The 16,066-nt window shown below is 41.0% G+C and overlaps 1 protein-coding gene across 17 annotated transcripts in view; it reads left to right on the forward strand.

Moving 5' to 3' along the window:
- The window catches only part of EPB41L3 (erythrocyte membrane protein band 4.1 like 3), a 459,693-nt gene that overhangs the window by 248,041 nt on the left and 195,586 nt on the right, over positions 1–16,066 (forward strand). For all 17 annotated transcript variants that reach the window (XM_029591057.1, XM_029591046.1, XM_029591044.1 and 14 more), the window contains exon 4: positions 13,182–13,286. In XM_029591057.1, coding sequence (XP_029446917.1) covers positions 13,182–13,286 — 105 coding nt within the window. The remainder of the gene's footprint in view (positions 1–13,181; positions 13,287–16,066) is intronic.

Consider the following 16,066-nt stretch of genomic DNA (forward strand, 5'->3'; position numbering starts at 1 on the left):
TCTGTCCCCCCCGAAGAATATTTTGTACAACCTGCTGCTTCATGTTGATGATAAAAGTAACTATGGAATAAGCATTTCATCTCTGGCTCATATACCCAGTTTCTCATGCTTAGGATTTGTGTTTAATAATCAGTTTTGCTTGCAAATGGGCTGTGCTCTCTCATGGTCTTGGTTTGAAATGTTCAGTATTTTTCATTCATTGGTTTACCACTGAGGTGACTATTGACTAGCTGATGTTTTGGGTGATTTTTCTTTCTATAGTCCCCGGAACATCTCAAACATGCAAACAAATGTTGCTAAGTTTCTGATCTTTCCCAGCTAACTTAGGGGTCCCTTTTTCATATGACAAAGCAGGTCAACAACATTGATATTTGTAAGGCTAGACTAAGATTGCATTCACAATATGTCTCTTCCTGAGGCTTGTCAGTTATGATTTAATTCCTATTAAAAAAAAAAAAAAAAGTTACATGGTGCACATTGCAATCAGTGATCAGCAGCATTACTTTTGTATGCTGTGTTCTCATGAGGCAGGTCTTTTTGCATAAGGTAGCCAACAGCAGAAGTCTATAATCTATAATTCCTATTATACAGAAAGGGAGGACATCATCATATGCCAAGCTTTCCAACATAGGAACAATGGTATTTCTACATGGTAGGAGCCACCTATCTCAAGCCAAGGTCTTGGCCTCTATTCTGCCTCTGAAGATGCAGGATTCAGCCTTTATTGTAAAGGGGCGTGGTGTGTGGCACATTGGCCTGAAGAGCAGTAAAAGGCAGAACTCACTAGCAATATCTTGTACAAGAAGTTTCCTATTGTCATTGCCTTTTACACCTGGGGATCACACCTCAGACAGGTGATATTTTGTGGCAAAAACTTCATCATTATAGAATTTCTCACTTGAAAATTAGCTTAATGCCCCAGAGTGTCTGAATCAGGATGGCATGGACCATACAATTCTCTGGTGTTCAAATTAGTATTGGTGATTCTCTATCCTAAGTTCTTGCTTCAGAAATTCAGCACATTAGGTAGACATAATAGTGGCAGAGGCACATTCTTTCATTTTTTTTTTCAGTGTATTTCACATTGGCAAATTTGGTTTTTCCCTGAAGCGATATAAAAAGCAGCTGTGTTGCCTGGAGAATGTGGATATACCAGGCAACAAAGTAACATTGTGCATGAACTGATCAGAAGGGCAGAGAACAAGCACAAACACTAAATTCCATAACATCTATAGTAACTCACAGTGATGGGTTGGAAACAAAAACAGCCCTGGCACTTACAACATACCAGCCCAAATCCAGACAGTAAGCTGACATTTCCCCCATGTTTTTAGCTAAGTCGTCACTTACTCTTGTATGTGCATTTAGCAACTATATCACTTAGGCTACAGTTTGAATGTTCTGGGGAATGCTGGATGCAAGGTAGAAAGGAATATCTATTTCTACATACTGCACCTTTTCATGGGGATGAAAGGGTTCTCCTTATCCCGACAAGGCTTGGGGGTATCTCCTGCTCACCAGGGAAGGTGTGCATCAGGGTGCCTACATGTGATTGAGGCAGTACCATGATAGCTCACCCAGCTGACTGGCTGCGGCCCCCAGGGTCCTCAGAATGTTAGTAAAGTGAGTTGGGTTTAGTCACACCTGAAGAGGGCTCCTAGCTTGGAGAATTACAGCAGAGGCCTGTGGGACCAGTATAGCTTTTTCCATGGCAGGCTTGGTGAGTGATCCATGGCTAGCATTTGGGCTCGTTATGGATTACGGTTTGATGGTAATATGTTATCTCAATAAAACTGCAACCTTTTTAAACCTACAAATATTTCACGTGGATGGGGAGACAGAGAATCATGATAGCTCAGGTTATTAATTTATTTGCATCAAAATGGCTATTCTGTATTCTTTCAGAAATGGACCAGTGGCGCCTGCCTTAATACTGCTGTGTGCCAATTTTTTTTGCCTGTGATTGATGCCACTGTGGATGCGTTTTCCTGCCCAGTTATGACAGCAGACCATGCAGGCTGTGCTCTTCCTCACAGTCTCCAATTGATTTTATAGCATTTCTTAAGGTTAACATTGTATTTAATATGAAGACAGTGTGGCTGATTGGCCACCTGGGTGGTGTTATTTGGAGCATAACTGGATAGAGTCACTGTCTTGCAGGATCAAGATCTGTCACAAAAGTATGAAAGATAAACAAAAGGTTTTCTCCTACAGGAAACACAAGGTCTGTACTGCATGTTCATAGCCATCAGAAGCAGGCTCTTTCCACTTAGTAAGAGGAAGGAAGCTTACAGGAAGACACTACTGATAGAGACAGGAACTCGAATAAAAAGGTGTGCTGCAGGTCTCTCTAATCAATTAAATTATCTAGAGTTCCAGAACTCTTATTTAAAAAGTCAGTAAAGTTTTGGTTAAAATTCTGAAAGCCCTCAAAGGTTTTCTTGCTGTTTCTCTTCAACTACACATTAAATCGCAAACAAGACAACAATTATCTGAAGTCTTAAACATCCTCTTTTGACAATTCAGATGTTGAACAACCATGTACTGGCAGACTAAGAATGTTTCATGACTCAAAAGTTTCCTATTTAAGCAAATAGCATTTATTTTACATTAAAAAAATAATGGTAAGAGATCTGCAGAAACATTTATTAGTTATACTACAAAAACAATGTAGACTGCTTCCTATTTATCTAGCAGCTGGAGAAATAAGAAAAAATGAGCCCATCCTGCCCACAAAGGATGATTACCACAGATAATCTCTCAGACCATTAGACCTCAAAAAGATACTGCTCAAAAATCATTTCTCCTTCAGTAGATTTTTCTGTTACAAACTTGTCAACTGCACTGTCATTTCTGTTGAAGGATCATTCAGTTTAAAAAGTCTATGAAATGACAGTTTAGTAGTGCAGTTTGCCTTATCTGCATATTCATTCAGAGCTTGATTTGTTGCGAGCAAAAGCTTAATTAAAAAACTGGGACATTATCCTAAGATGACATTGCTATACTTTATTTATTTATTTATTTATTTAGCAGTTTTTTATACCGACCTTCATAGTAGATAACCATATCGGATCGGTTTACATTTTAACAAAGGGTAAAACTGAGGTAACAATTCTGGTAAATAATAGATAACAAAGGAAAAGGAATAAGTCAAAGTTACAATCAACAAGGTATGGAAAACTTGGAGGCTTAAAGACAAGCTGGAAGGAAGATAGAGGCAGGTAGAATAAATATAACATGATACGAATAATTTAACGGGTTAGAGCATATGCTTTAACCAGGAAATGCCAGTGTCCAGTGATTTTGCAGCAAGACTTCTCTGCATTCTGTCTCTTCCTGCTAGACCAGTCTTTACCAATAAGATATCCCTTCTTCACAGCTGCTGGAAACAGAGGACACACCTACAGGGAAGAGGGATTCAATTTTGTAAGGAACTGGGGAAACTTTTGGGGAAGGGGAAAACTTTTCCAAAAGGATGGGCTCCACCTTAACCAGAGTGGAGCCAAGCTGCTGGCACTAACTATCAAAAAGGAGATAGAGCAGCTTTTATACTAGAACAAGGGGGAAAGTGGACAGTCACTCAGCAGTGCATGGTTCGGAGCAATGTATCCTTGAAGGATACTAATGAAACAGGAGAGAGAGGGAATCCCAAACAGAGAGGTTCCAATAAAAGAAAACATAGCCCATATGCCTATATGTAAAAAAATCATCAAAGCTAATAATTTCCAAATTATCCCTAACAACTGAAAAGCAGGTTATTAATACAAACAAAAAATACAATTTGAAATGCCTGTATGCCAAAGCCGGAAGTCTAAGAAGTAAGATGGGAGAGTGTATAGCAGTAAATTATGACATTGACATAACTGGCATCACAGAGACTTGGTGGAAGGAGAATAACCAATTGGACAGTGCTATATCAGGGTACAAATTATATCACAATGATAGGGAGGATCAACTTGGTGGGGGTGTGGCACTTTATGTCCGGGAGGGTATAGAGTCCAACAGGATAAAGATCATACAAGAGACTAAATGCTCAATAGAATCTATATGGATAGAAATCTCATGTGTGTTTGGTAAGAGTATAGTGATAGGAGTATACTACCGTCCACCTGGACAAAATGGTCAAACAGACGATGAAATGCTAAGAGAAATCAGGGAAGCTAACCAATTTGGCAGTACAATAATGGGAGATTTCAATTACCCCAATATTGACTTGTTTAAATGTAACATCAGGACTTGCTAGAAACATAAAGTTCCTGGATTTAATAAATGACTGCTTCATGGAGCAATTGGTTCAGGAACCAACAAGAGAGGGAGCTATTTTAGATTTAATTCTTAGTGGAATGCAGGATTTTGTATGAGAGGTAATGGTGGTGAGTAGTGATCATAACATGATCAAATTTAAACTAATAACTGGAAGGGGGACAATAAGTAAATCTACAGCTCTTTCAAAAGGGAAACTTTGATAAAATGAGGAAAATAATTAGAAAAAAACTGAAAGATGCAGCTGCAAAGGTTAAAAGAATTCAACAGTATGGACATTGTTTAAAAATACAATCCTAGAGGCGCAGTCCAGATGTAGTCCACGCATTAAGAAAGGTGGAAGGAAGGCGAAACAATTACAGTCATGGTTAAAAGGTGAGGTGAAAGAGGCTATTTCAGCCAAAAAACATCCTTCAAAAATTGGAAGAAGGATCCTTCTGAAGAATATAGGATAAAACATAAGCATTGTCAAGTTAAGTGTAAAACATTGATAAGGCAGGAGAAGAGAGAATTTGAAATGAAGTTGCCAATAGAGGCAAAAACTCATAACATCTTTTTTTAAATAAATCCGAAGCAAGAAACCTGTGAGGGAGTCTGTTGGACCATTAGCTGACCGAGGGGTTAAAGAGGCTCTTAGGGAAGATAAGGCCATTGCAGAAAGACTAAATGAAATCTTTGCTTCCGTGTTTACTAATGAGGATGTTGGGGAGATACCAGTTCCAGAGATGGTTTTCAAGGGTGATGAGTCAGATGAACTAAACCAAATCACTGTGAACAGGTAAGATGTACTAGGCCAGATTGACAAACTAAAGAGTAGCAAATCACCTGAACCAGATAGTATGCATCCTAGGGTACTAAAGGAACTAAAACATGACATTTAGATCTATCATTAAAATCATCCATTGTACCTGAAGACTGGAGGGTGGCCAATGTAATCCCCATATTTAAAAAGGGCTCCAGGGGTGATCTGGGTAACTATAGACCAGTGAGCCTGACTTCAGTGCCGGGAAAAATAGTGGAAACTATTCTAAACATCAAAATCGTAGAGCATATAAAAAGGCATGTTTTAATGGAACACAGTCAATATGGATTTACCCAAGGGAAGTCTTCCCTAATAAATCTGCTTCATTTTATTGAAGGGGGTTAATAAATATGTGAATAAGGTGTACCGGTAGATATAGTGTATTTGGATTTTCAGAAGGCATTTGACACAGTCCCTCATGAGAGGCTTCTAAGAAAACTAAAAAGTGATGGGATAGGAGGTGATGTCCTTTCGTGGATTACAAACTGGTTAAAAAACAGGAAACAGAGAGTAGGATTAAATGGTCAATTTTCTCAGTGTAAAAGGGTAAACAGTGGAGTGCCTCGAGGATCTGTACCTGGACCGGTGTTTTTCAATATATATATATATATATAAATAATCTGGAAAGGAATACGACGAGTGAGGTTATCAAATTTGCGTACAATACAAAATTATTCAGAGTAGTTAAATCTTAAGCGGATTGTGATACATTACAGGAGGACCTTGCAAGACTGGAAGATTGGGCATCCAAATGGCAGATGAAATTTAATGTGGACAAGTGCAAGGTGTTGCATATAGGGAAAAATAACCCTTGCTGTAGTTACACGGTTAGGTTCCATATTAGGAACTACCACCCAGGAAAAAGATCTAGGCATCATAGTAGATAATACTTTAAAATTGTCGACTCAGTGTGCTGCAGCAGTCAAAAAAGCAATGTTAGGAATTATTAGGAAGGAAATAGTTAATAAAACGGAAAATGTCATAATGCCTCTGTATCGCTCCATGGTGAGACCCCACCTTGAATACTGTGTTCAATTCTGGTCGCCGCATCTCAAAAAAGATATAGTTGTGATGGAGAAGGTACAGAGAAGGGCAACCAAAATGATAAAGGGGATGGAACAGCTCCCCAATGAGGAAAGGCTGAAGAGGTTAGGGCTATTCAGCTTGGAGAAGAGACGGCTGAGGGGGGATATGATAGAGATCTTTAAGATCATGAGAGGTCTTGAACTAGTAGATGTGACTCGGTTATTTACACTTTCGAATAATAGAAGGACTAGGAGGCATTCCATGAAGTTAGCAAGTAGCACATTTAAGACTAATCGGAGAAAATTATTTTTCACTCAGTGCACGATTAAGCTCTGGAATTTGTTGCCAGAGGATGTGTTTACTGCAGTTAGTGTAGCTGGGTTCAAAAAAGGTTTGGATAAGTTCTTGGAGGAGAAGTCCATTAACTGCTATTAATCAAGTTTACTTAGGGAATAGCCACTGCTATTAATTGCATTAGTAGCATGGGATCTTCTTGGTGTTTGTGTATTGCCAGGTTCTTGTGGCCTGGTTTGCCCTCTGTTGGAAACAGGATGTTGGGCTTGATGGATCCTTAGTCTGACCCAGCATGGCAATTTCTTATGTTCTTATGTTCTTAATGACAAAAGACAAGATAACATCATAAAAGATAATATAAGATACAAACATTATAAATCAATCTATAATAAAATACAAGCATTTTAAATCAGTCAAAATATCATGAATAAACATAAAATGTATTATTAAAACAATCACACTATAAATGATAAAATAATAAAAAGAATGGAAATAAAATTAAATGCAGAAATAAAACTGTACTTAGCACTAGCAAAATATAATTCAAAAATAAAAGTAAATAAAAAGAACTGCATGTCATTTGAATCAAGGCTGTATTCTTTTGGAGATGGCTTGTACTGTTTTCATTGTTTTGATGACATTGTAATATATGATTTATGTTCACATTTATTTATAGTGAATATTTTATTATAAATTGCCTATATCCTAGTGCACCAGGTGATTCATACATTTTAATAGAAATAAAGAGAAAGGCAGGCTATGTCCCCTACCATTATGTTGTACTTACTGCCCGGGCCAGTCCCTCCTCCTGCGCTGTTTGCTGAGGCCAGAGGGCCTCCATTGCTGCTGATGCCATTGCAGGGCCTCCGGCACAAAAGGCGGCGCCCCAGCTGATTCCTGCCTTAGGCGAGTGTGCACCTTAGGTGAAAATTTAAAGCAACCGAGGCAGGAAGTTGCCGCCGGTCCTTCCCTTGGACATCAGAGCTCTGCTCTATAAAAACCCTCAGCTGACATCCCTCTGGCGACTTGGCAACAAGTCTGCTCTTGCTGCCCTTGTGGTGCCGTGCTTGTTCCAGCGTTCCTGTTCCGGTCATCCCAGTGCCTGTTCCTGTCTTCCAAGTGCCCGCTCCTGCCTTCCAGCCTTGCTCCTGCTCCTTCTCCTTCGGACGGATTCCCCTGGCTTTGACCGGATTGGACCTCACTCTCCTTGCTCGCCACCTGCCTTGGACCTTTGGACCGGATCTCTTGCCTCTTGCTCTCTGCCAGCCCACAGATCATCCCTCATCAGAGCTTCATCACAGGGGCCCACCTAAGTCCAATGGCCCCCCGGATCCCAAGGGCTCAACCTGTGGGGAAACGGGGTTGGTAGTGGTGTGAAGCCTCAGCCAGCTGACCCCTGTTGTCCATCAACCTCACCTCCTGACGTTAGGAACCTGTGGGTGGCCTTCCTCCCAGGTGGCGTCAATCCCAACTCAGGCCAAGGGTCCACAACCTCCATCGAGGTCACAACACATTAGAAGGTTTTAGCCCAGTGAGTCAGGAAAAGCCTGAAGTGCTGGGGAGATGTTATGAACCTATTTAGGGGAATGGATCTAGAGCCACGTGCCTGGATTGTAGTGACCATTGATGTTGGCTTGGAGGGGGCATTTTTCAGGGGCAAGCAATACAAGGGTCAGAGGGAAAAACCTCTTGGTCCATAAACCAAGGGCCATCAGACTTCCTTCCTCATGTAAAGGGAATTGTCTGACAATGTATTGGTGATGGTCTATGTGAACAAACAAGGGGGCACTAGCAGCCTTACACTGCAATGGAAGCCAGCAGTCTCTTTGAATGGGTGAAATAAAATATCCAGGCCCTGTTAGTAGCACACATTGCAGGAAGCGAAAACGTTTAGGCGAATTTCCTCAGCAGGCTCTGGCAGGACCCAGGGGAGTACCCTTCTGGTACGGGAAGGATCCAGCTGTTCCTTGACAGGAAGAGGCAGATTACTTAAAGTTCTTTGGGTCCTCAAAATTGTTTGATCTGGTTACCATTTACACTTCTTCCATCCCTCCAGAGCTTCATCAGTGCTTCAATCCAAATCTGTCTTATTCAACCCAGTTTCCTCGAGGTGAATTTGTTTCTAAGTCAGTGGACAATGAACCTGTCTCTCCTGAGGAATGTGGCAAGGGGTTCTATTCCTATTTTCTTATCCACAAGAAATCGGGAGTATTGAGACCTTTCCTAAATTTACGGAGACTGAGGAAGGGGTTGTTATGAGAGAAATTCAAGATGAACAGCCTCCACACTATCCTATCTTTCATCCAAGCAGGAGTCTGGATGCACACTCTGAATTTGAAGGATGCATATATGCACATCCCTATCCACCCTATACACTGGAAATACCTCAGGTTTATGGTGGATGAGACGCACTACCAATACAAGGTTCTACCCTTCGGCCTCTCATCGGCCCTGAGGCTCTTCATGAAATGCTTGGCAGTAGTGGCGGCACATTTATATTGCCTGGGAATTTGAGTCTTCCCCATATCAGGATGATTGGCTGGTAATGGGTCCTTCTCAAGCAGGGGTGCTAGACTCCTTCTGGACAATCAAGTTCCTTCAATTCCTAGGCTTCATAGTAAATTTTGCTAAGTCAAACCCATTCCTACCCAGAGAATAAATTTTATCATGGCTTGGATACGCTCGCTGAAGTAGGGAACATTCCTCCCATCGGGAAAGGCACTCCCTAAAGTCCACTACCAAACTAAAGTTAGGATTTACAATGGACTAGGGCTCACATAGCAGCATGCACGTTGGAATTACTGCACATGGTCAGTAGTAAAATTTCACTGAGCTAGAGAGATGGGTTCCTTCAGGGCCATTGGATGATGTTGCTGCACATATAATGGCTAATTTATCCTGCTGTGTTCAGAGTACCCCATATACAGTAAGCAAACTTGCTTTTACCTTTGACCACCATGGTCCCTACAAGATGGTGTTCCTTCCATGAAAATATGGCATTCTGCCACTAGAGGGCATGGAGAAGGGAAGGCTTCCCTGAGCCCAGGAGTTCTGGGAGATGTAGTTCAGAAAGGCTTGGTTTGGGAAGACAGGCGTAGTCAATTAAGCAATTAGCAGTAACAATAAAAAGGCAGTGGTTACACAGAAGCAGAGCCAGAGCAGGAAACCCAGTATCTTGGACCAGGATACCCAGAGAGGTTAAAACTGTTAGAGTATCTCTGAAGGCTGGAGAAGTCAGCTACTTAGGAATTTTAGTAGATTTGCATACAGTATAGAGGGCTATATGTGGAGAAATGGGAACTATACTAGCTAGAGAGTAAAAGGCTTTAGCAGAGTAATGTTTGTACAGAGCTATGAGAGAAACTGAAGTAACAGGCATGTAAAGAATGAGAGATGTTGTGATGGTGGTGTAAAGATGTGTTTTCTTTGATGCACGACTGCATCCCTTGATGAATTGATGCAATAAGAGTTGAAGGTTTCAGAAAATCTATGCCTAATAATTTGTCTTGAAGTTTCTCACTGGGGCAATCAGGGGACCCACTGTAGAGACTAGAGAGGATGCTGCTAGACTGGGTGCTCCATCACAATCCCTTCTGGAGCACGACTACTGCATTTCAGCAGACTCCAGGGAGCAGACAGAAGGAAAAGATTACAGATAGTAGGATGGGGGTGGGGGGGGCAGGGAAGAAGTATTTGGACACCAACAGAGGAATGCAGAGGAGGAGGAGCAGAAGCCTTAGACCAAGGAATTGCAAGGCTAGGAGAACATTAGTAGGACTTTTACATCATTGCGCAAAACATTTTGCCTCTGAAACATTTCTGGCCATACCTCAGACCTTTTCTCAGAGCAATTTCATTTCAAGAATTTCTTTCAGTTACAACCACTGCCATCATCTTGTGGTGGTGGATTGCTGTGTTTTACGCTGTATTTCAGTGACCCACAGTATTGCAGGTCACATACAGGAGGATTTGGAGGCATCTCATCAAAGTTCACCTGATAGAGTATAGCAATGCAGTGAGAGGGATTCAGAGCCTAAGTAGGTTTTCAGACTTTTTTTTCAGGAAAGTTGTTTTAATGCTCTAAACAGAGCAATATTTACAATTAGAAAGGTAAGAGAGCTTTCTTATGTGCTCATAATGTACCCTCGTGGGATGCATTGTGCTATTTTACTTGTTATCAAATGTTGATGGATTTTTTGTTTGCTTTTTTGTTGACATCATGAAGAGGACATAGTTCCACACAAATATTGAAGTCTATAGTGTTCATCATATTAAGACAACAGAAAATAACCCCTTCTGTATTCAAATTTACATTTCATACTACTTGGAATATAATCATCACTTCTAGTTTGCTGCAGCAGCTTAGAGTTAGATGCTGCAGCAAGAGTTTATAAATTCTGTGGAATGTGTTTGAAGTTTTGCAGTTCTGTTGCATATTTGCATAGTTTTCACATGTGTATTTTATTTTACATTATAAAGTCATTTTCTTGCCTCTTTGTCTCATTAATTGTTCTATTTTTAGGGGAGGGCTTGGGTGGGGAAAGAGTTGAAGGCCAGAAGTAGGAAAGAGATGGGATGATCAGGAATGGAAGTAGCAGAAGGTTAGGAGATCTCAGGAATTGGATGAAGAGAGGAAGATGGGATGTCAAGGATGAGGAAAGGAGAGGCTAAGAGAATCTTTGGGATGGAGGGAGGGGAAAATGGAAGTATTTAAAATGAAGGGGAAAGTGAAGGATTTAAGAGGGGAAGATGAGGCAAGGATTGACCATGGTTGGAGGAGGAGGATCAGAGATGAGAGAGATGGAGGATTAAAGAGAGAAGAAGGCGAGGAAAAGTCTCCCCAACCCACCTACCTCCCTCCTCCTAGAAACTAGTGTTTGTAGGAAACCTAAAAAAATGGCCAGGGCAGTCACAACCCTTGCTCCAGAACTCTCTTCTCCTGGTTGTGGGCTTCATCTCTCCTTGCTCCCCAATACCTGGCCCTCTCTATCATTATATATACTTCCTCATGCTAATCCTGAGGTCTCTGAGTCCTTTCAAAAGACAGATCACCTGGTTTTTTTTTGTTTTTTTTTCTCCATGGGAGTAAGTAGGGTGCTCATTGGATTAAGGAGGTGGTCACAGCCACTTATGTGGATGTTGGGAAGCTGTTGCCTACTCAAGTTAGGGCTCATTCCATTAGGAATCAGGCAGTGTCATGGGCAGAGGTCAGTCTGTTGTCTCCCGTCGATATCTGCTGAGCTGTGACGTGGTCCTCCTTACCCACTTTTTCCAGGTTTTATCATCTGGATGTGCAGGCCCGGAAAATGCAACCTTTGCACATGCTATGTTGACTGGACTGCAGGCAACCTCCCACCCTGTTGGGGGGGGTAGTTTTGGTACATCCCACTGGTCCTGAGTCCATCTGTCTACACACTAGGAAAAGGAGATATTACTTACCTGATAATTTTGTTTTCCTTACTGTAGACAGATGAACTCAGCTTCCCGCCCTCGACTGCCACATGAGTGTGTCAATAGTCCTTATGTGGGGCTCTGGGACCCAAAGGATTACTGGTAAATGCTCATCCAGTCCATAGATTGAGGTGCCTAGAATCTTATGTGAATTCACTGTTTATGGTTGGTTGAGTATAATTCTGGTTACCCATTTTTAATCGTTTTTTAATCAAGTTTTTTTTAGCTAGTCTGTCCTCAGTTGCTTTTGAAGAGAATACTGGCAGGCTGGGGTCACTGCAGGGATATATATACTTGGGATGTGAATCGGTACCGGACTCGTTTCCGGTATCAAGTTTGGGTAAAAACCGCTGGAAATCTTCGTTCCCACGATTTTTACCCATTTTAATCGGCGCTGTCGTACCGAAAAAAAAACCAAAAACACCCCGACCCTTTAAATTTAATTCTTTCGCATCCCCCCCCCCCCCCCAATTTTTAAAGTACCTGGTGGTCCAGCGGGGGTCCCAGGAGCGATCTCCCGCACTCGGGCCGTCTGTTGCCACTAATTAAAATGGCGCCGATGGCACGGGCATGTGACAGGGGCTGGCCAATGGCACGGATACCCTGTCACTTTTATGTACATAAGATTTTATGATTTCACTTTTAAAGATTTATAAGTCTATTCTGCTTAACACATTTATGACATGCTTTGTTATTTGTTAATTTTCTACCCTTTGTAATTTTGGGTTAGCTTCCTCCCTGCTTCTCCCCTCTTCCCCTCTCCCTCCCCCCTTCCCCCCTCCCTCCCCCTTCCTCCCAGTTCTCGACCCTCACCCCTCCCCCTTAGCTATCCATCTATCAATGTTCACTGTAATTTCCTCCTTTCAAGGTTACTTGTAAACCGACATGATGTGTCCTACGAATGCCGGTATATAAAAGCTTATGAATAAATAAATAAAATAAATAAATAATTGCTGAAGCTCATGTGTATTTGTATCCTCCTCACATGGTGCAGGTTTATAGTACAGTGCCAGCACTAGTAGCGCTGGAACAGAATAGGAGCCATGTAAAGCTTTAATTTCGCGTATTGGTAAAACCCACATTCAGATTTGAAACTGAATGGCAAATAGATTTCCCCAGTTCAGCATGTTTTAAACTAGTGGAAATTAAATAGATGGAGTACATTATTATGTTCTTTGAAGCTTTGAACCACATGCAGCATTTTTTTTGTACAGTTAGTTTGATATTAACTTATGCAGTTTAGGCTGAGAGGGCAATTACGTTTTTAAATTTTAAATAAATTATTTTTGTTGCAACTGGTTAACTTTTATATATATTTTTTTTTCTTTTGTTTTTTCATTTTCAGAAACGTTCCAGAGGACAAGTGCTGTTTGACAAAGTGTGTGAACATCTAAACCTTCTAGAGAAAGACTACTTTGGACTCACTTATCGGGACTCTGAAAACCAAAAGGTAAAGCACAGGCTTAGGCAATGAATGGTCTTGTCCAAGATAGATAACGACCCTACACCCCAGGCTATGCAATAGGAATTCAGATGCACGTCTGGTAAGGGAGGAGTGATCCCCTTCCTTTTGCTGCCGTCATATTTCTAAGGACAAGCATAGTGTGTGAAAGAGTGTTAGGGATTCATAGATGTTCAGACTTGATAGGCCATATGTTCTTTTTGTGCTATCATCTTTCTGTGTTTCATGCCATCCTGCCTTTTCTCTTGCCTACTATTCTATTCCCTCTCTCTCTCTCTCTCCTTCTGTTTTCTTCCCCTCCATTTCTTCTACCTCTCATCATCTTTATCATCCCCCCTATTCTCGTTGTGTGTGTGTGTGTGTGTGTTCTTTTTCTTTCCTTGCCCTGTCAGCTCAACCTCTCTCCCTGTGCCTGCCACTTTGGTGCCAGTGCTGCTTGCTCCTCATTCCACCTTATACCTGATCTTTTCTTGTTGCTAGGAGAATGGTCTTTAAGCTTCGTCAGCAGCTTCTTGCTACAATCCACAACATGGAGGGAGGGAGGAGAGAAAATAGAAGTCTTGTCCTTGCAAACTGCTTTTTCTGCTTATGGACTAGAACGTAAGATTTGCCACGATGGGTCAGATGAAGGTGCATCGAGCCTAGCATTCTGTCTCCGACAGTGGCCAATCCAGGTCACAAGTACCTGGCTGATCCCATAAAGTAGATCTAATTCCTGTTACTCTCAGGGGTAGCAGTAGCTTTATTTTTAGTCTCCCTGGCTACTAATGTGTTATGGACTTTTCCACCAGACTTGACTAACCTTTTTTAAACCCCAGTTATGCCAGTCGTCTTGATCATATCCTCTAGCAACAGATTCCACAGCTAGGTAGTGTGTTGCGTGCAAAAGTACTTTCTACGATCTGTTTTGAATTTGCTGGTTTAGTTTCATGGTGTTCCTTTCTTAAAGTATTTGAAAGGATAAATTACTGTCCTTTATTTACCCATTCCATCTCCCTCATGATTTTTATAAACTTCTATCATTTCCCCTTCTCAGCCGTCTCTCTTCCAAGCTGAAGAGCCCTAGCCTGCTTAGCCTCTCATCATAGGAGAGATGTTCCATCCCCTTTATCATTTTTGTCACCGTCCTCTGCACCTCTTCTAGTTCTGCTCTGTCTCGCTTAAGATATGGCAACAAGAGCTACGCACAGTACTCAAGACGTGGTCGCACCATGACTCAATACAGAGGCAACATGATATTTTCCATTTTATTCTGTATTTTTTTCAGATCATTCCTAATATTCTATTTGCTTTTTTGACTGCTGCTATGCACTGAGCAGAGGATTTCAATATATTGTCCACGAGGACTCCGATCCTTTTCCTGGTTAGTGATTCCTGATACGTAGCCCAGCATCATGTACCTGTAGTTGGGATTATTTTTGCCTATAGGCATCACTTTACACTTTTCCATATTAAATTTAATTGGCCATTCAGTTGCCCCATCTCCTAGTCTCACAAGGTTCTTCTCTAGTTCCTCACAATCCACTACTGTTTTAAATAATTTTGCAAACAATGAGCCCAGCTATCCAGAAACCGGGAGTACATGTACAAAACAATATAACAAGGTTTCGGGTCAATTTTTCAAATTTCAACACGCCAAGTATAGAAATGCAGTTACTATAAGAAAAAATTACGTAGGACCGCTGCCAACGGGATCTGTATAACAATCAGACCTGGCATAGGAGAGGTCACATTACTTTATTAATAATATTGAAGTCTTTCAAAAATTATATTGCCACGGGAAGATATATGATTAATAAAGTAATGTGACCTCTCCTATGCCGGGTCTGACTGTTATACAGATCCCGTTGGCAGCGGTCCTATTAGTTAGTACTATAAGAACATAATTTGTTCTTATAGTAACTACATTTCTATACTTGGCATGTTGAAATTTGAAAAATTGACCCGAAACCTTGTTATATTAAATAATTTTGCATCATCTGTAAATTTGATCACCTTTTCCTTTGGTCTTTCCCTTTTCCACATTATTTATGAATATGCAAAACAGCACAGGTCCCACTATTGTTTCTTGTGGTACTGACTGTTTAGTCCTACCCTTTGCTTCAGGCCTTTTAACCAGTTACCAGTCTACAATAGAACACTGTCTCCTATTCCATGACTTTGTCATTTCCTGAAGAGTCTCTCATGGGGGGAATTTGTCAAATGCTTTCTGAAAATCCAAATATCAGCTGGCTCATCTTTATCTACAGTTGGGCTTATAAATTTACATACCCCTGACTGAATCTGTAAGATGTATAGCAATTTAAGAAAACAGGAGTGATCAGATAAAACACATCTGTTATTTTTAATGTTTCAAATTAAACTATTATGCATCGCAGAATAGCACAATCATTAAACAAATCATAGCAATAAAGGAACAAGTAAAATGGTCCTGATCAAAAGTATGTATACCTTTAGTTCTTAATATCCTGTATTGTGCCCTTTTGCATCAATGATGGCTTGCAGTTGTTTTGTGATAGTTGTGAATGAGGCCCTTTATTTTCTCATATGGTAAAGCTGTCCATTCCTCTTGGCAAAAAGCCTCCAGATGCTGTAAATTCATTGGTTGTCTTGGATTAACTGCATGTTTGAGTTCTCCCCAAAATGGCTCAGTGATGCTGAGCTCAAACTGTGATGGCCACTAAAGAACCTTCACTTTCTTCTTCTGCAGCCACTGAAAGGTCGACTTGGCCTTATGTTTCAGATCATCGTCATGTTGGAAAGTCCAA

This window comes from Rhinatrema bivittatum, chromosome 2 (assembly GCF_901001135.1).
Source record: "Rhinatrema bivittatum chromosome 2, aRhiBiv1.1, whole genome shotgun sequence".
Taxonomy (NCBI): Eukaryota; Metazoa; Chordata; class Amphibia; order Gymnophiona; family Rhinatrematidae; genus Rhinatrema; species Rhinatrema bivittatum.